Source organism: Eumetopias jubatus, unplaced genomic scaffold (genome assembly GCF_037043125.1).
Source record: "Eumetopias jubatus isolate StellerSeaLion01/CBP00866 unplaced genomic scaffold, mEumJub1_p1.0 scaffold_3, whole genome shotgun sequence".
NCBI lineage: Eukaryota > Metazoa > Chordata > Mammalia > Carnivora > Otariidae > Eumetopias > Eumetopias jubatus.
The window spans coordinates 113,886,924-113,906,871 of NW_028274809.1; the positions used below are offsets into that span (position 1 = coordinate 113,886,924).

General features: G+C 37.2%; 1 protein-coding gene across 3 annotated transcripts in view; it reads left to right on the top strand.

Annotated features, from left to right (window-relative positions):
* The first annotated feature begins 9,187 nt into the window (after positions 1-9,187).
* Positions 9,188-19,948, top strand: part of RNF17 (ring finger protein 17) — a 138,489-nt gene continuing 127,728 nt past the window's right edge. For 2 of the 3 annotated variants that reach the window (XM_028106389.2, XM_028106398.2), the window contains exons 1-3: positions 9,188-9,317; positions 11,419-11,513; positions 16,317-16,408. In XM_028106389.2, the coding sequence (XP_027962190.1) occupies positions 9,188-9,317; positions 11,419-11,513; positions 16,317-16,408 (317 nt within the window). Of the gene's footprint in view, positions 9,333-11,418; positions 11,514-16,316; positions 16,409-19,948 lie in introns of all 3 variants that reach the window. The other variant, XM_088021775.1, reaches the window with a different exon arrangement.

A 19,948-nucleotide genomic window follows, 5' to 3' on the forward strand; every position in this document is an offset into this window, starting at 1 on the left:
GAGCATAATAGCTCCTTATTCTGGAGCTAAAAATAAGAACTGAAGCTCTTCTACCCATTGCTACCAACTCCTCCCCACAACATAAAAGAGAGAGAAAGCAGTTGGATCCTATCACTCTCCTGCTTAACAAAATTCATAGTTTTAGCATAGCCTACAACGCTGTAACTGATCTGCCTTTGTCCACCTCTCCAGCTTCATTTTGTACCATCTTCCTCACCTACCACCGCTAACAGGAAGGGTGTCAACAGCACCTTGCAGGGGATAATAAGGGGACCATCTTTAGGAAAATGCAATCTGCCTCAGAAAAGCAAGACTAGGGGCACCTAGGTGGCTCAGTCAGTTAAGCATCTGCCTTCGGTTCAGGTCATGATCTCAGGGTCCTGAGATGGAGCCCTCAGCAGGCTCCCTGCTCAGCAGGGAGCCTGCTTCTCCCTCTGCCTGCCACTCCCCCTGCTTGTGCTCTCTCTCTTTCTCTGTCAAATAAATAAATAAAATCCTTAAAAAAAAAAGGCATACATGCACCCTGATGTTCATAGCAGCATTATTTACAATAGCCAAATTATGGAAGCAGCCCAAGTGTTTATTGACTGATGAATGCATAAAGAAGATGTGGTATACATGTATATAATGGAATATTATTCGGCCATAAAAAAAGAATGAAATCTTGCCATCTGCAACAACATGGATGGAACTAGAGAGTATAACGCTAAGCAAAATAAGTCAGCCAGAGAAAGACAAATACCATATGATATCACTCATATGTAGAATTTAAGAAACAAAACAAATGAGCAAAAGAAAAAAAAGAGAGACAAGGCAGGAGACAGACTCTTAACTATAGATAACAAATTGATGGTTACCAGAGAGGAGATGGGTGGGGGATGGGTTAAATAGGTGATGGGGATTAAGAAGTACACTTGTTGTTAAGCATCTGCCTTCGGCTCAGGTCATGATCCTAGGGTCCTGGGATCGAGCCCCGCATCAGGCTCCCTGCTCAGCGGGAAGCCTACTTCTCCCTCTCCCACTCCCCTGCTTGTGTTCCCTCTCTTGCTGTATCTCTCTCTATCAAATAAATAAAATCTTTAAAAAAAAGTACACTTGTTGTGATGAGCACCAGGTGATGTATGGAATTGTTGAATCATATTGTACACCTGAAACTAATATAACAACACTACAGAGATCTTGGTGATGGTAGGAATCCACCCTCTGGATTCAGCCCTGGTGGGGAATGTTTGAAGGAAGCATTGAGGATTTGAGAGCAGCTTTATGTAAAAACACAATGGATGAATTATGACATTTAATATACTGTTTTCACTAAAATGAGATAGACCAGTGATCTGGCCTATAGGAATGAGTCCACTGGTTTCCAAAAACTTCTGTCAATTCTGATGTTTTATTTGCCCTTAAGACAAAAGGTGGGGGCGGGCACCTGGGTGGCTCAGTCGTTAAGCATCTGCCTTTGGCTCAGGTCATGATCCCAGGGTCCTGGGATAGAGCCCCGCATCAGGCTCCCTGCTCGGCGGGAAGCCTGCTTCTCCCTCTCCCACTCCCCTTGCTTGTGTTCCCTTTCTCACTGTCTCACTGTCTCTCTCTCTCTCTCTGTCAAACAAATAAATAAATAAAATCTTAAAAAAAAAAAGATAAAAGGTGAGGGGGTTAGAGGAGATAAAAGGAGGACCTCTAAGAGGAAACAGGAGAATTAAATTTCCTGGCAAGAAAAGGGTGATAAATGTGACCATATTGTGACTCAGGCTATACCACCACAGCCCCCGCTGCCATTCTTCCATAATTCTATAATCCTCCTTTACCACAGTGAGCTTAAACACACCCTCATTTATTTCTTCATCTCCTCTCTGAAGCCATCATCGAAACAGATGCCATGTGTTAGAATCATACCCAGTGTTGTGAACCACATTAAAGATATATCTGACTCGAGTACAGGGAGTAAGGATGGCATTTAGAACACAAAATGGCAGACATAAAATACCACAACAAGACAACATGAGACTGAAGAAGTGTCTCTGCTTCTAGAGCTTTGTATGAAATGTTTTTATTCTTGTATATTATCTGAGAGGAGGGATGGAGAGCCTTCCATCCATGAGAAATGGACAGGTGAGGGTTTGGAAAGGTGGAGAACAGAGGCTGCAGAAGTGTGCCTACCCACCCCTCTGGCCAGGGCTCCTGAGGAAAGGCTCAAGGGGCAAGATTGCCTTAGAGCTAACAGTATAGCATACACAATCAGCAACTATTAGGGTCTGAAACAACAGGTCATATTTTCTATTGAAAGTTATCTGCAAATGCAGTTCCCTTCATCCACTTCACCACAGAGTAGACGCAGAGTCTGAGCTTGGACTGACCGTCCCTTGGAGATTTTCTAATCATAACAATTTGCATCAATGTAAACAAACAAAATCACTGTGAACATGGGTGTTGCTACTCCCTCAGTGTCTATATCTTTATGTTTCCAAGAGAGAAAAAAAACAGATGTAGATAGCAGGCAATGTAGGTTTTGGAATGGAAGGAACTAGGGAAATGTACATAAACCACTGAGGAGTCAGAAGAAATTTCAGCTATATAAAGCGGTCTATCTCTCAGCGAGCTTCACCTAGACCTCCTAAATCAGAACCTCTAGGGCTTGGGCCTCTGCATTCCCATAATCTCTCCAAAGGATTCTTAAGCAAAGTCTGAGAATTACCAGATAACCTCTGCAGTGTCTAGCCCACACCCAACTCAGTCAGAAAAGCAGTCACTTGCCCTGACAAATGCAGATGGAGAATTCTCCCAATTAATGAGTCCTGAATAGAGCATAGGAGAAAGAATGGCAGATACTAACACCCTGCTGCCCTATAAGAAGGTTTACAGGGGTACATTTCCTCAGGCCCTGCAGGTTACTCTCCCAACTTTTAGGACCCCAGAGCTCTTCTTGGAGTTATTTCTGCAGTTCCCATCTTGTCCACTAACAGCCAAGTTGAAGTTTGCTGATCCCTACAAAAGGTCCCCAAATCTGGCCTGGAGCAGCAACTGTTATCTCTCCATTAATCCAAAATTTCCTATCCATCCAAGCCATCTCTGTTACAATTCCCCAAAGTAAAGTCTTCTGGAAGTAGATGTGGAATTTGGTATAATAAAATATAGGAGCATAGTCCAGAAATCAGAACACCAGGACTCTAACTCTACCCAAGAAAGTCAGGGCGGTTCTGAGCCTTGGCTTCCCCATCCCAAATGAGGAGGGGTCTGCAGCAATTTCTAAAGGTCATTCCTGCTCCCCTGCCCTGAACTTTATAAGAAAAAAGCCAGAGTCACTTCCTGGAAAAAATACCCAAAGTCAGCTGGGTATTCTGCCTCCTTCAAACAACGTATAGAAGACAACTTATACATTTTCACTGTCCGCCTCTGCTAGCAGTGTTTTAGAACAGAAAAGTCAGTGGCAACATAGCAGAAGACCTGAAAACTACCTCCAAAAAGTAAGGAAGGAAACAAATTGCGAATACTGTTTGTTATGGGCCTGGCGCCATCTAGTGCATTTTGAAATTATGTCAAGCTGGTTATTGCTATGTTGGTGCATTCTCCCTGCAAACATCTTGTGTTCTGACACCACGTAAGCACTTACTACTATATTTCTATTGAGCACACATTTGTGTTTGACGCTCTGTGAATGTTGTATAATAAATTATTATTATTTTAAAGAATTTATTTATTTGAGAGAGAAAGCACCAACGGGGGGGTAGTAGAGGGAGAGGGAGAAGCAGACTCCCCGCTGAGCAGGGAGCCCAATGTAGGACTTGATCTCAGGACCCTGGGATCATGACCTGAGCTAGAGATGGATGCCAGCCAGGCCAGGCACTTTTTTTTTTTTTTTTGGTGCAGCAAAGCAAAGTTTATTAAGTGATAGTACAAAGCTCCCAAAGAGGGAGGGGACCCACGAGGGTTGCCCAAATGTTTTATAATGAATTATTTTAATGACTATCTGATACTTTCAGATAGTCTAGAAGAAAAATGTTAAATCCAATGTTTTAATGAAACAAAAGTAGAGCCAAAGTCAAAATATACTTGATAATTATAAAAATCATAATAAAATGCGGAATATCTATCTCTATATCTGTGTTCTGAGATGGCACTATACCAATGGTGTATTCGTAGAGATACACATGTAAAGAGTAAATCAAGGTTCATGACCCTGCCCATCCAAATTACTGGGATCTCGGGCACTTGAATGGCTCAGTCGGTTAAACGACTGCCTTCAGCTCAGGTAATGATCCCAGGGTCCTGGGATCGAGTCCCACATCAGGCTCCTTGCTCAGCAGGGAGCTTGCTTCTTCCTCTCCCTCTGCTACTCCCCCTACTTGTGCTCTCTTGCTCTCTCTCTGTCAAATAAATAAAAATAAAATCTTAAAAAAAACAAATTACTGGGATCTCATGTTTCCTTTGCATCTCATTTTCTCCCACTCCTATGCAAATACCAACAACAAAGCTGAATTTTAAAATAGAAGAGAAGGTAATAAAGCTTATGGAAGATAATGAATAAAATGAATGTTTAGCTTGAGGAAAGATTTTTAAATAATACTCAAAATTGCATATCTTAATGAACATTTCATAGTAAAATAAGACACTTTTGGACAATAAGAGATATCATACACACAAACAATGAATCATGGAACACTACATCAAAAACTAATGATGTGGGGCGCCTGGGTGGCTCAGTCGGTTAAGCGTCTGCCTTCGGCTCAGGTCATAATCTCAGGGTCCTGGGATCGAGCCCCGCATTGGGCTCCCTGCTCAGCGGGAAGCCTGCTTCTCCCTCTCCGACTCCCCCTGCTTGTGTTCCCTCTCTGTCTCTCTCTGTCAAATAAATAAATAAATAAAATCTTAAAAAAAAAACTAATGATGTAACGTATGGTGATTAACATAATAAAATAAAATTTAAAAAAAGAGAGATATCATAAAGTAAAAACAAAACAAAACAATAACAACAAAAAATAAAACAAGTCATAACCTAGAAAAGGATATTTGCTTTGGAATCTAGAATAAAGAATTGCTATAAATCAATTAAGAGACAACCCAAAAGGCAAAAAAAGAATATGAAAGTCTAAATGACCTACACATGAAAACTCATTACTCACTAGTCATTAGAGAAATGTAAATTAAGACTACAAAAAGATATCGTGCTACAGCCATTGAATTAGCAAAAAAATAAAACAGCTGCTAATCCAAGCATTTACACAGTAGGTTCATACTTTGATGGTGGGAATGAACAGGTAGGCTAAAAGACAAAGAATTTTGTTTATCTTGTATACCTTTGGGTGGAGAAACTATATCCCCAGGTTACCTAGAATACATATGTGCTTTCAGGTAGGCATGGGATTAGAAATGTGCTATCAGAGTAGTCTAGGAAGCCAACACATTAAATTAAAGTGGTCCTAGATTCATCGTGCCTTGGGATGCCTAAAGGAAGCAAAAAGGAAATGTGAAGAAATGTATCCTTAATACAGGCCTCACAAGATTCTCACATGAGCTTAAAATCCAAAATTACAAAACACATGAGGAAACACACCACCATGAATAAGAATCAGTAAAAATAAATTGCATATTTATATCCCTCAGGAATATCAGGTAAAGGAATTCTGGGGTTATATAACAAAATAATTGTGCTTAAAATATTGAAGTAATAAAAGATGGAATGAAAAAACATGAGAAAGGAACACAATACTATCCAAAAAGATCAGGGATATTTTGAAATTAAAAACAAAAAGAATATCTAGAATTGAACTAAATAGGCACTAAAATTTAGAACTCAGCAGTCATGTTAAATAGCAGATTAGATTCAGCTGAAGAGAGAATTGATTAGCTGGGATAGATATATGAAAAAAGTTCCCAGAATGCAGCACAGAGAGATAAAGAAATGGAAAATATGAAAGAGAAGTTAAGAAAGGTATAGAATGAAAAGACCCTATTTACTATCTAATAGGAGTTCCAAAAAAAAAAAAAAATAACAAGGAAGAACTAATATACAAAGAGTTTATAAATGGTCAAAAATTTTCCAGGCCAGTAAGATAAGAATACTTAGACTGAGGAATTGCAATCAATCCCAAGCAGAGTAAATATATATCTACACTTTGATATTATAATAAATATATAAAATGTCAGAGGCACCTAGAGGGCTCAGTCAGTTGAGCATCCAACTCTTGATTTCAACACAGGTCATAATCTCAGGGTTGTGTGATTGAGCCCAGCATCTGGCTCCATGCTTGGCAGGGAGTCTGCTTGAGATTCTCGACCTCTGCACCACCCCCCTGCCCGCCCCGACTTGCATGCTCTCTCTCTTGCTCTCTCTAAAATAAATGAATAGGTCTTTACTAAAAATAAATACAAATAAACATAAAAATATAGAATGCCAAAGAAAAACAACTTACCCATAAAAAATGATAGATTTAGAGAAAACTTCTCAATAGCAACAACAGGAGTCAGAAATCAGTATGTTATCTCCAAAGACTGAGAAAAATTAACTGGCAACTTAGGATTTTATGTTACTAAATAACATTCAAGAATAAAGATGAAATAAAAATATATTTTCATCCAAATAAAAACTGAAAGCATTTGCCAGTAACATATCCCCACTATAGACATTTCTTCAGGGTGTCCTTGAAGAAGAAAAATTATCCTAGAAGTATGAAGAAGAAGAATTAAAGAATTGACCAAATGTGAATAAATGGCCAAAATAACGTGATAAAACTAGATTATCTAGGTAAAATTAGATTGTTAAAGTGGTTGGAGGATACATGGACATTCATAATTTTATTCTTTATTCCTTTTTGTGGGACTAAAATATTTTATAACAATTTTTTTAATAGTTAAGGGTAGAGAGTTCCAGGTGAAGGTCCTGTGAGTGCAAAGAGTTTGACCTACTTATAGAACTGAAAAAGGCCAATGTATCTGGGACATAGTGAGAAGTGGTACAAAATGAAGCTAGAGAGGCAAGCAGAAGCCAAATCACAAAGGCCTCAGAGGCCATGTTAAGGATTTGTCATAGTCAATGAGAAGCCATTAAAGGAATCCAAACAAAGGATTAATCTAAATTAAATGTTAAAAAAATAATTCTGCCTGCTGTATTTGAGAGGTCATGGTAAGTACTAAGACCTAAACATATATCATTGTATTTCTCACTGGTCCTGATTTACCCAAAATTTATTCAACTTCTGAGGCAAAATTTTCAAAGGCAAAATTTTCTCCAGCACATCTGGTAACATTCAGAGATGATTCCTCTGTACTACACCATGTTAGATTCATAGTATGACTCATTAAGAACCCCTATGCAATGAGATTATTATTATTCAAATTACAGTACAGATATCCATAGTGGAAAAGAAGATTGTTGTTACATGCTAGAGTAGTACTGAATGCAAAGAGAAATGTAAAGGTTTCAGGGAGAAGCAGGTGGTTCTAAAGACCACTCATGGAGGATAAGAATATAAGTCAACAAAGAGGCAGGAGTATTCCAGATGAGGGGGATATGGAATACTATTCACAAAATGGTATAAGAATCAGCAGTGTTCCGGGGCACCTGGGTGGCTCAGCCAGTTAAATGCCCAACTCTTGATTTCCACTCTGGTCATGATCTCCAGATTGGGGAATCCAGCCCCCCTCTCAGGCGCCATGCTCAATGGGGAGTCTGCTTGAGATTCTCTCCATCTCCTTCTGCCCCTCCCTCTGGCTCTGGTGCCCATGCTCCATCTCTTTCTCAAATAAGTAAATAAATCTTAAAAAAAAAAGATGCCAACAATGAATCATGGAACACTACATCAAAAACTAATGATGTAATGTATGGTGACTAACATAATAAAATAACATTAAAAAAATAAAAATAAATAAAAATAAAAAAAGAATCAGCATGTTCCATGGAAATATTGGTTTGATCAGTACTTCAAATTCCATTCTGGAATAGTAGTAGAAACCATTGGATGAATAGCATGAGGAAGATTAAGAAATTAGTACTTTCTCCTGAAGGCAACAAAGTATAAATATTTTTGAGCAGCGATGAGCTTTTGAACATAATATTTCTGTTTGTATTTTTTTAAATGTAGAGGGAAAATAAGGAATATATGCAGGCTTTTATTCTTAACATCTGAAGGCACCCTGCCATCCCAAAGTGCTTCCTCCACAACATACCTGCCACATTGCTACCAGATTACTGCAGCCCTTGCTCATACAACTTCACCAGCATTCTACTTCTTAAAGGGTGAAGTCCAAACTCCTTAGTACAACGTTCAAGACTCTCCAAAATTCGATCCCAACATACCTCTCCAAAAAGCTCACTTTAAGGAAATTAATACTCTGACCAAATGGCCGACAAAATAAATTCTAAAGAGACCACTGTATCTCCCAGCTACTTCTAAGTAGTCCTATCCAGTCCTATCCAGCTAGGACTAAGTAGTCCTATCCAGTTTTTAAGTTCTAATGCAAACCCCTATATCTTCTAGGAAGGCTTTTCATACCGCTGTAGGGTCATACTGACATCTCTTAGAATTCAGTAATTCTTATTGTCTCTAACCCTCCTCTGGTACTGAACACAAGCTACCCAACCAAAAGTTAACGTTTTAGGTAGAGGGCTACATACCTATCACGCAGGAACCTGTTAATCAATTCTTACCATCCCCAACTGCTCCCAGCAGTGCCTTGTTTACCATTTTGCACAACTGTTAAAGATGACCAGGCCTTAGTTTGAAATTACCAACGGACTCTCCCCACAGGCAGCTTTTGATAGGTTCTCCACTAAGGTCACTGTTAGCCAAACCTTCACATGCCTAGCACACCGGTTTAGGCTTCTGGCCCTTACACACTTAGGGAAGATGGATTACTTCAATATAAAAGACTGTTTGCTACCTGTAAAGTCAACAACAATGTCAGTAATAATATGCGAGATCTGAATTTGAATGCTGTAAGAGTGCTAAGGTGGTGGGCTTTGGGTAAAGATTTGAAAATAAAAAGTTCCCCACCCCGTCCTTTCTCAGAATGGACCCGCCCAGAGCAAACCGCAAACAGCCACGCAGCACCTGGAAAGCGCAAGCTGAGGAGGCGGGCTTTAATCTCTTTGATTGGCTGTCTGGAGACGCCTGCCTCTGATGATTGGTAGCTACCGCGAAGGACGCCGGGAATGGCACGTGGTACCGGTCTTCGGAGCCAAAAGCGGGCAGAGATGGCGGCGGAAGCTTCCACAGCTCGGTTCACCCTGTCTTCCTATCAACAGATGGGGAGGAAGAGTCGGCCCTGGGGTACTGCCGAGATTCAGTGTACTCAGTGTGGAAGAAGGGTGTCCAGAGTTTCTGGTGAGGAGATTGAGGGTGAGCCCCCGAGGGCCCTGCTCTGCCTTGGCCACCTGCCCTTCAAGGGCTCCATCCTAATCAGGCTGCTGGGTGTGGAGACCTGAGAGCCAAGGGAGCTGGCAGTGTCGGGGGCTGTTCAGTCGCAGCAAGATGGACGGGGAAAACTGCCCCCACGGGTCTCCCCGATTGCCAGGAGCCCACTCTCAGGGCAGCAGAGACACCCACTGTGGTCGGTTGAGGGTCGTTTCGTACCTCTCCAAAGCTTTCTCCGCTTTGCTCCTGCTTCTCACCGTTTTTTCACTGATTCTCTTAGGGGATGGTGTGTGAGCCCTCTTGAGCACTATTTCGAAAACTTCCCTAGGTTCATAGGTTCATGAAAGAGTAGATGTAAAAATTTAGCCCATGGTCTTGTGATTCAGAAGTAATGATATTTGATTTTCTTATGTAGTTTGCTGTGGGAGTAACAAGTAGACCACTTAAAAATGTTCCTGGATTAAAAAACAGATGTTTGGGATCCGAAGGGAGGTATTATTAATCAGTTTGGCTTAGGGCATTGTTTGGGAAACAGTTTGTTCCTGTTGGGCATCTTGTGTTTTTCTTTGTACGTCAAGGGGAAAAATCCACTGCACTCCTATTGATCTAATTTAGACTCTACTCAAGTGAAAACACTTTCAAGTTACTTTAATTTAAAATGCCTTAGAGTGCTGTGTCTCTGACTGAGAGTTGTTGAATTTCAAACTGCAGCTGCTGAATGAAGTCTTACCACCCCCATAACTGTTTAATGTTTATACTTTCAAAGTGAAAGTCGTTAATTTTCTCAGTCCTTCAAGATGGACTCCGTTTAATAGACATGGACCTTTGTAGAGAAAGTTGGTTGTGTTTTAGGGTGGAGAGCCAAGTTTCTCCTACTGTTTTTTTTAATCACTGCTGTTACATAGAAAATTTCTATTGTTTGAAAGAAATAAGTTGTTTAGAACACGACCTTTTAAAATCACTCGTTTTTCCATATGTTTGTATTACAATGCTCAGAAATAGTGTAGATGGTGTTTATGGATATAAAATTGTGAAAGTGCTTTGTAAGCTATGATGAACCACAAATTAGACTTGAACAATATCAGAAATTTTATAAAGATAGAACAGTTAAACATTTTATTTCTTTGGTAGGATATCTGATTTTAAATAGAACTTTAAATTTTAGCTTGGTCCTAAGGAAGTTTCAGATATTTCACTTGGCTTGAAAACTAAAGCTTTTTTTTTAATCAAAAGATTGTAATTCTTATTTTTTTGCCAATAAAAGATGACTGATTTAATCTAATTTTCCTTTTTTCTTGAAAAGTGTTTTAAAATAACTTTTTCAATTACATAACTAAAATATGTTTATTATGATAAACGTCAAATTCTAGTTAGAGCATTAAAATCTTGATGTTAGGTTTTCACTCAAGATTATGGTATTTCCCCCTCATAAATGCTAGGTTTGTGAAAATTATCTTTATGTGGGTATGTGTGTGTGACAGTAATAGCATCTGGCTTCTGTCCTTGCCAGTATCTTAGATCATTGTAAGAGAGGGGTCTTCCCAATGTCTCATTTCTGCCCTCCCTGCTCCCTTCACAGGATTAGAAATATAAATTAGTAGAGGCAATAGGATCAAGTAGAAAGAATATTGGACTTGGAAACAGAACTGGGCTGGAGTCTGGATTATACCATTTACTTAGCCAGATCACCAAAATGTTTACCATTTCTAAGTTGAATATAACCTTCCCAAGCCTACTTAGCTCTGATGTTTACAAAGATCAAATAAAGTATGTCAGAGCATTTTGTATGATTAGAAGATATGGCAAGTTCAAAGTATTATAGGTACCAAAAACTATCTAAATTAGTGCAAAATGTATTACATAGTACTGCCTGGTTTTTGACCTGTTTTTTTTTCTTCTGACTTACATAGTTTCTCCTGAATTTTGTTCAGTAATTCCTACATTTCTCAGGACACTTGATATCTTTTCCTATACATGAGCATCCCCTTTAACTTTTCTCTCTGATTAATGCTTCACATTCAGTGCTAACAAATTGTTAAAAGTTTAATTCACAACAGAATTTCATTAATAGGTCACCACCATGAACTTCAATGTGGACATGCTTTTTGTGAACTGTGCTTGTTAATAACTGAAGAATACAGCACAATTATATGCCCTGATTGTGAGGTAAGTTTTATCATCTTTCATCTTTAATACATTACGACCTAATGTTAAAGATAAAAATGTTAGAGAAAACATACTTCTAGTTAGAACCTAAAAACTTGCATTTTTGCTGCTGACTCTTAAAGAAACTTAACAAAAGATAAAGCTTTTCTGATTCATTTTATAATTGTTCAGAGTGATCAAAAAGAATACAGAGTTGAAGTTCTGTATTAATCAGCCTACCTATTTTTTTTTTCTGACTCTTTGGAGACTTCTGTGGGAAATTGCCTCTTTACTTATTTTTAATGAAGTATATTCCTTTCAAATCCCTACCCTTCTTTACCACACCAATGCCACGCAAGCAAATTTTGAACTCTCCTTGGCCCTCAATCTTTGTGTCATCAAATCTACATTTGTAGAGATGACATAGTTTAAAAAGAGAAGCTAAACAGTGGCCTCAAGTTAACTTCAGAGACACTAAAAAAGTACAGTTGCACTATAGACCCATAGTAATGAGAACAAATCAAGGATTTCAAGTAAAATTTAATGAACATCTTTGCATTTGCTACAAATACAAATGTAATTCAATTTATATAGTATGTCCCTAGAAAATTGTCTTAATCTCTAAATTCTTAATGTTCCACTTGAGATACCAGATATTGAGGATTTGTATATATCTATTGTTTTTTGTGTCAGTGAGACAAACAATACGGAGGCAGGCGACCTGGAATGCAGTCCTAGTTCTGTCACACTAAGCCTGAATTACCTCATTTGTGAGATGGAAATAATACCTGATTTTCTTAAGATTGTAAGAGTCAATTTTGAATTATATAGACGTTCTCTACAGGCTTCAAGACTATTAAAATAAGTGTTATAATTGGCCCATGATTATTTAGGTATGGATTAATTGGTTTGTAGATTAAACATGGTAAAAATACACATACATACATTTATATAAATTTGTGCAAGTTTTAATTATAGCGGAAACATTTACATATTAAAAGATGTCTGTTTTGGAATTACATACTTTACAAATAATGGCCTTTATTGTGGAAGAGTCCCTTCTCCTGTTTTTTTTTGGTTTTTGGTGGGTTTTTTTTTTTTTGTCGTCCGTGGGCTCCTCAGATGTAGCTTGACCACATAGTTAAAGCAAAGGGGAGCCCAGTTCCTGTGGTTGTAATGGAAGATCCCTGACTGATTCAGTCTTGTGGTGGGTAAAGAATAAGGAAAGGGGAATAAGCAGGCAGGTGGAACTGTCTCTGTTTATACCCATCCTGTTCTAATATTCAAAAAAACAGACAAATTTATTAGAACAGTAGCTTTTCCCTTTTTTGACAAATGATTTCATGTTCAATGGTCTTAAATCATTATACTTCTATTTTGGAAAACATCTATACAGATGTTTATAGTATGTTTGCAAATATTGGTTTTGATTTTAGGGTTATGATAAATCTATTTTGTATCATTTTGACTAGGTCATACTCTTATTTTGGAAGATCTGTGATTTGTCTTATTCTTCCTTCCTTTCTCTCATTTCCCTTGTGCTGTTAGCCCAGGGAATTGACAAGGGACAACGGATTCTTCAGATGCACTAAAGCTGATCACTATTTTTTTTAAAGAATTTATTTATTAGAGGGAGAAATAGAGAAAGCCCAAGTGGGGGTGGCTGGGGAGGAGGCACGAGAGAAGCAAGCTCCCCACTGAGCAGGGAGCCCTACCTGATGGTTAACCAACTGAGCCACCCAGGCACCCCAGCTGATCACTTAAGCGAGTCCCTTCAAGAAACCTTCCTGAAATTGTTACCACTCTTTTATTAGTTTTCAAAATTTAGGATTTTTGCTGATATCTAATATTTATTTGGAATAAGAGGGAATGGAAGAATCTAGTCTAAATTAGTAAGAATGAATTTATAGAATATTTCAGTAATGGAGTTTATTATTTTTATATTTTGTGCTCTTTTCTAAAAAGTAAGATTTAGGGGCACCTGGGTGGCTCAGTCGGTTAAGCCTCTGCCTTCTGCTCAGGTCATGATCCCAGGGTCTTGGGTTTGAGCCTGGCATCACATCGGGCTGCCTACTCAGCGGGGAGACTGCCTCTCCCTCTGCTGCTCCCCCTGCTTGTGCTCTCTCTCGCTCTGTCGAATAAATAAAATCTTAAAAAAAAAAAAAAGTAAGATTTAAATACCTATATTCACATTAGGCTTCTATTTATAATTTATCTTTAATTTTGAAGACTTACATAATGCTGTTTATTTCAAATTTAAACCTAAAATGATTCCATTCAGGATTAATGGATATACTTTTGTTCTTATTTCTGAGTTTGGGTAAATATGGATTTATCTGTCAGTCTTTAGCTTTCATAGTTATATGGTTTTTGATAACATCTGTTCTGTGCTTTTGGTTGATATTGTTAATAATAACCATTCTGCATTTTGCACAGCAAGATGGCAGATTTTGTTCAGGGGATCATACTTAGGTATCATTCCAGAAATACTGATATTGTATTGATCTTTTGGACCTGAGTCCAAAAATATACTGTGTGAGGAGGTAGGGATAAGTTATCTGATCAATAGATAATATATATTAAAATCCCATGTGGATTGGAAATGTTAATAATATGCAAATTAAAAATGTAAACTAGAAGAAAATATAGATAATTGTATAATTTTGGGTGGGGAAGCCTTGTTAAACATATTGAAATCAGGAACCATAAAAGAAATACTGGCTAAATTTGACCACATTTTTTCATTTACAGTTAACAAAAACAAGCCAAAAAACCACCAGAAATAAAACTTAGACGACAAGCTGTGGGGATTGGAAAGAGAACTTTTATTTTGTAAATTACATGTTAAGAATCTTTATACAGTTTTAACTGAAATCTTTTAAGTCAGTTGTATTTAATATTTTCTTAAATTTTCTGGAAGAAATGTTCTGTATCAAATCTGTTGATAGTAACAATCTCTTACTATGAAATGCAAAACCAAAGGGGGATAAATGAGTAGGCATAGAGAAATTAAGGTTTTAGCCCCCAGTTTTTGGGGGGAGGGAATTCTTAAAAAATAGCATTTGGTCCACATAAGTGCTATAATTCTTTTTTTTTTTTTTAAGATTTTATTTATTTGAGGGCGCCTGGGTGGCTCAGTTGGTTAAGCGACTGCCTTCGGCTCAGGTCATGATCCTGGAGTCCCGGGATTGAGTCCCACATCGGGCTCCCTGCTCAGCGGGGAGTCTGCTTCTCCCTCTGACCCTCTTCCCTCTCGTGCTTTCTGTCATTCTCTCTCTCTCAAATAAATAAAATCTTTAAAAAATAATAAAAAAAAAATAAAAGGATTTTATTTATTTGAGAGAGAGTGAGCAAGAGAGCACACAAGCTAGGAGGAGAGGGAGAAGCAGACTTCCTACTGAGCAGGGAGCCTGATGCAGGGCTCAATCCCAAAACCCCAGGATCATGACCTGAGCCAAAGGCAGAGGCTTAACGACTGAGCCACCCAGGTGCCCCAAAGTGCTATAATTCTTAACTAATCCCTTTATTATAAACATTTAGGTGGTTTTCAAAATTTTTTTACTATATCTTTATATAATCTCAAAACCACTCCTACCAAAAAAAATTCTGTTAGCAAGTTCTTTTAATTTCTAACTCCAAAACAAATCCGTGTTCGAATTTGTCATATTTATTTTAATGTTTGGCAATTTGATGAGCAAGAAGCCAGTATATCCTTGCTTTAAACTGTAATTCCCTGATTACTAGTGAAATTGAGCACTTTCATATGTTGACTTAACAGTTTCTCTATCTTTAATAGATCCCTTCAGATCCTTTGTATTTTCCTTTTGAATTGTCTTTTTCCTAACTTGTAAGAATACTTAATGTGATAGGGATATTCATACTTTGTCCTGTATATCTTAACTATTTTCTCCCAGTCTTTCACTTTTAATTTTGTTTATTATATTTAGCCATTCAGAAATGTTTTAGTCATTTTTCTCCCTCCTTTGTGGTTTCTAGGTTTTCTTTGATTAGGCAGACCTTCCCATCTCAGAGTTATATATGTATTTTCCATACTTCTGTCATGTTTAAGAGTTATATATATATGATAATCCTATTTTATATGTTGTAAGGGGGGTGTATAACTTTTTTCTTCAGAATGGTTAGCTGCCTTTCTCACACTATTTGCTGAATAATCCTTCTATTTCATTGAAATGCCCCTTGTATTCTGTATTAAGTTCCCATACAAATGTGGCTGTATTCTTCTCATTTATTGTCCCAGTACCCTAGGATTTTAATCACATTAGCTTTATGATCTAGTGGGATAAATCTCTACTGAATGGTATGTTAAAATTTTATAATTCTTGCATAGTACATTTTCCATATGAATTGAAGAATTGCACTAATTTTTTGTATTTTATATTAAATATATTTTAGGATATTAAATCTTTGTCTCTAGGAGCTTGACATGATTTTCCATTTACTCTGTTTTATGATCCCAATAAATTATTTGGTTTTCTTTTTTTAGAACTTATATTTTTCTTACCAAGTTTATTCCTAAGTATTTTAAAGTTTTGAAGATTACAGATTTTTGAAGTATTACAAGTATTTCCTTTAGAATAGTGGTAGAATGAAGTGTTTTAATTAATGTTCTGTTTAATTAATAGCTGCCAAATTAGATTTCTTCAAAAATTAAAATAGGGTAAAAGCATCATACACATACAATTTTTTCTTTGATTTAAAGAGAATTAAGTTTATCTATGAATGGCGCACTAGTTATTTGATTTCTGGATAAATGGAATTTATTGAATGACTTTGTTTTTGTTTTTATTCTTCTTTTGTCCTAAGATTGCTACAACTATAAATATGAGACAAGGGTACTACCCAACAGATGGATATATTAAAGAAGATTCTTTTATGGAAAAACTGCAGCCTAAAAAGTATGTCTTATTTGTACTTATTTTAGTATTTGAAGTTCAGTGTATTTCTGAAAGGATAATTTTAGCATCATTGATAAAATGTCATTCTTAGATCAGTGTTTCTAAGAAAGCCCATTGTTTATAGAGTGCTTTTTATAAATTCTTTTAAGTATAGTTGACACACTATTAAATTATTTTCAGGTGTACAACATAGTGATTCAGCTTCTCTATATGTTATGCTATGCTCACCACAAGTGTAGCTACCATCTGTCACCTACACTATTACAATATCATTGATTACACTCCCTATGTTGTACTTTTTATTCCAGTGGCTTATTCATTCCATCTGGAAGCCTATATCTCCCATTATAGAATGCTCTTTTATAATTTGTCTTAACTGTTAGTGAAATGGAGAATCCAACTCCTAAAGAAGCATCAGTTTGTCCTTACTTAAAGTAGGGGAAAAAAAAGAATGCAAGTTAAAGCTGAGAATGTCATTCTAGCAAAAGTTACTGGTGCTGGCTGAAAGTAAGGTGTGGCTTTAAAAAGGTGTTAATTCTATTTTTTAAATGAGGTATCGCGAATCTTTTTTTAAGATTTTATTTTATTTGAAAGAGAATGAGAGATAGAGAGAATGAAAGATAGAGAGCACGAGAGGGAAGAGGGTCAGAGGGAGAAGCAGACTCCCTGCTGAGCAGGGAGCCCGATGTGGGACGCGATCCTGGGACTCCAGGATCGTGACCTGAGCCGAAGGCAGTCGCTTAACCAACTGAGCCACCCAGGCGCCCTAAAAAGGTATTAATTCTTAAGAGTATCATGAGCATGATATAGTAGAGGACTTTGGAAAGAGGTAGTGTGAGAGGTGATTGATTAAAGGAAAAGTAATAATTTTGCGATTCTTTTACTCATTTTTTTCCTTTCTTCCATAGGACTTTGTACATGTATATATTAAGCTCTTTTTGAATCTGTAATGCAGAGATTTTTTTTAAAAAAACATATCCCAGCTGGAGACCAGCACCTGTGTTACTTTTTATTGCACTTATTTATTTATATGTCTCCTCCTGCTAGTCTATAAGCCCCTGTAAGGGCATGGACCACATTTTAACTGCTTTCCACATTCCTGGTGCTGGACACAGTAAGCATGTAATAAATGTTTGTTAGATGAAATACCATGATGTTTTGACATTTGCTATGGTTTTTCTGAAATCATGTTTCAGTCCTAGATAAATTTACAGTTAGGGTTGACTATGGGATGGGATGGATCATAGTGAAAAAATCATAAATTTTTACTTTGCAACTTTATAAGTTCCAATTAATTCACTGAGACCCTACTCAGAAGACAATTATATTTTTGTATAGCTTTAACTTTCTAAAGCATATTTAATATGGTAACAAATTATGTAGGAAATAAAGAAACACAGGAAACCTTCAAGGAACAATCTCATTTGAAACCTTTCGGTTTTGTTAATGGCACCGAGCATCAGTAAATCACCCCATTTTCTCATATCTCCTTCATTTTGCCTCCTGCAGACTATAATTTCCACAGTATCTTTCATATCCATAATTTATCTTCCATTTCTACTATCCTATTTAATTTTTATTCTTTTTTGACTACCTCCTTAGCACCTCCCTACTCTTCCCTGCTCCATGCTTCTTCACTGCCTACCTAAATAAAATCCAAATATTTTATACTAGCATTCAATGGCTTTTCACATTACTGATGCACCTTCTCTCTCCAGACCTAAATGGGTGCTTAGACAGAAACGAAAAGAATAGTTATAGTTATCTCTTTAGGTAGTAAGCCACTTAGCTAAAATCTGGCAACTGGTTATTGACAGGACCAGTGGAACCCAGGCTTACTGAATGCCAACGCCTATATTTGTATTCTACCAGTTATTTCCTCCATAAGTTCTGAATGAAATGATTAGAATAAATCATTAGGAATCTTTTCGGCTCCATGTGAGTCAGCAGCCACAACAGATTTGAGTACCTACAGTAGTCTAGAAGATGACTTACTGGGTAATATAGAGTTTAAACAATGAGTGGTATGAATTGTGGCAGACAAAAGAAGGTTTACCCCCTCCAAAGGAGGTGGCCTCCGTTCAGCTCCAGCCAATTATTGCTGTGTGTTAAGACCAACCCAGTGTTGCCAATCTTCCTTTTTATTCCAAGAGAAGATAGAGATCTGGACTTCTAAGTGAAATTTTCTGACTTTTTAAACCTTACACAAGTTAAATCTGTTTATATTCTTGTCTAGGTACATATAATTATATCTAGTGTGGTTATGAAGTGAAATTTCACTTTCAGAAGTAGATGAATCCATTTTAAATACCCAAATTTTTTCCAAATTACTGTTTTGTTTTGTTTTTTTAAATTCTCCATGTCAAGTATACTTATGTTAGGAACTCCTATTCCCTAATTTCAATAGTTTGGTTTAAAATAGTTGTTTATGTGTCAAGGGATAAGTCTGTTTAAAAATAATGTATTGCTTCCTGATTTATCTTTAATATTTTGAAACAGGAATTGAATAATGAACTCCTAAGGGCTTATGCATTCACATGTTTTCAAGAACATGAATATTCACTTTTCAAAGTAATTGAATGTTTAAAAATTAAAGTATTTTTTCTCTGTAGGGGTAACATTTAAACATCATAGTTTCTTCTATAAACTATTACAGGCTTATGATTAAGTTATTCAGTACACATTTATCAAGAGCTTACTGTCTGTTAGCCAGTATGGGGCTGTAAAGATAAAAATGGCAAAAACTCAGGACGCCTTGGTGGCTCAGTCAGTTAAGTGTCTGCCTTCAGCTCATGTCATGATCCCAGGGTCCTGGGATAGAGCCCCGTATCGGGCTCCTTGCTCAGCTGGGAGTCTGCTTCTCGCTCTGCTTCTGTACTCTCTTTCTCTCTCTCTTTCTGACAAATAAATAAATAAAATTAGAAAAAAAAATAGAGGCACCTGGGTGGCTCAGTCGTTAAGCATCTGCCTCCGGCTCAGAGCATGATCCCAGAGTCCTGGGGTGGAGCCCAGCATCGGGCTTCCTGCTCAGTGGGAAGCCTGCTTCTCCCTCTCCCACTCCCCTTGCTTGTTTTCCCTCTTTTGCTGTCTCTCTGTCAAATAAATAAATAAAATCTTTAAAAAATAAAAAATTTAAAAAATAGGCAAAAACTCTAGCATGTGTAGATAAGAAATGAAACTAGTTTTCTCTTTGCATATTAACTTACCTAGTAAATTCATTACCTTTTCGTAAATTATCTAGGCCTATAAGCACATTTTTTTAATAGCAGGCATATGTGTATAAGTAATTGAGCTTAAAGACAGTTCAGTGACTGTCAACATGTCTATCAAAAAGTATCAGGTAAGGAGAGGTAATTAGAAGATTAAAACACAATTTATACTGTGAGATAATTTTTTTTATTTTTAGGGATTTGCTAAGAAGTTGAATTCTTGGTAAAATTTTTATATGGAAGCATATTTAGCTATGGTTTCCTTCTCTTTGCTTATCATAGATGACTGAGAACCCACTATAATTGTTATTATAAGTTGTCATATAAATTA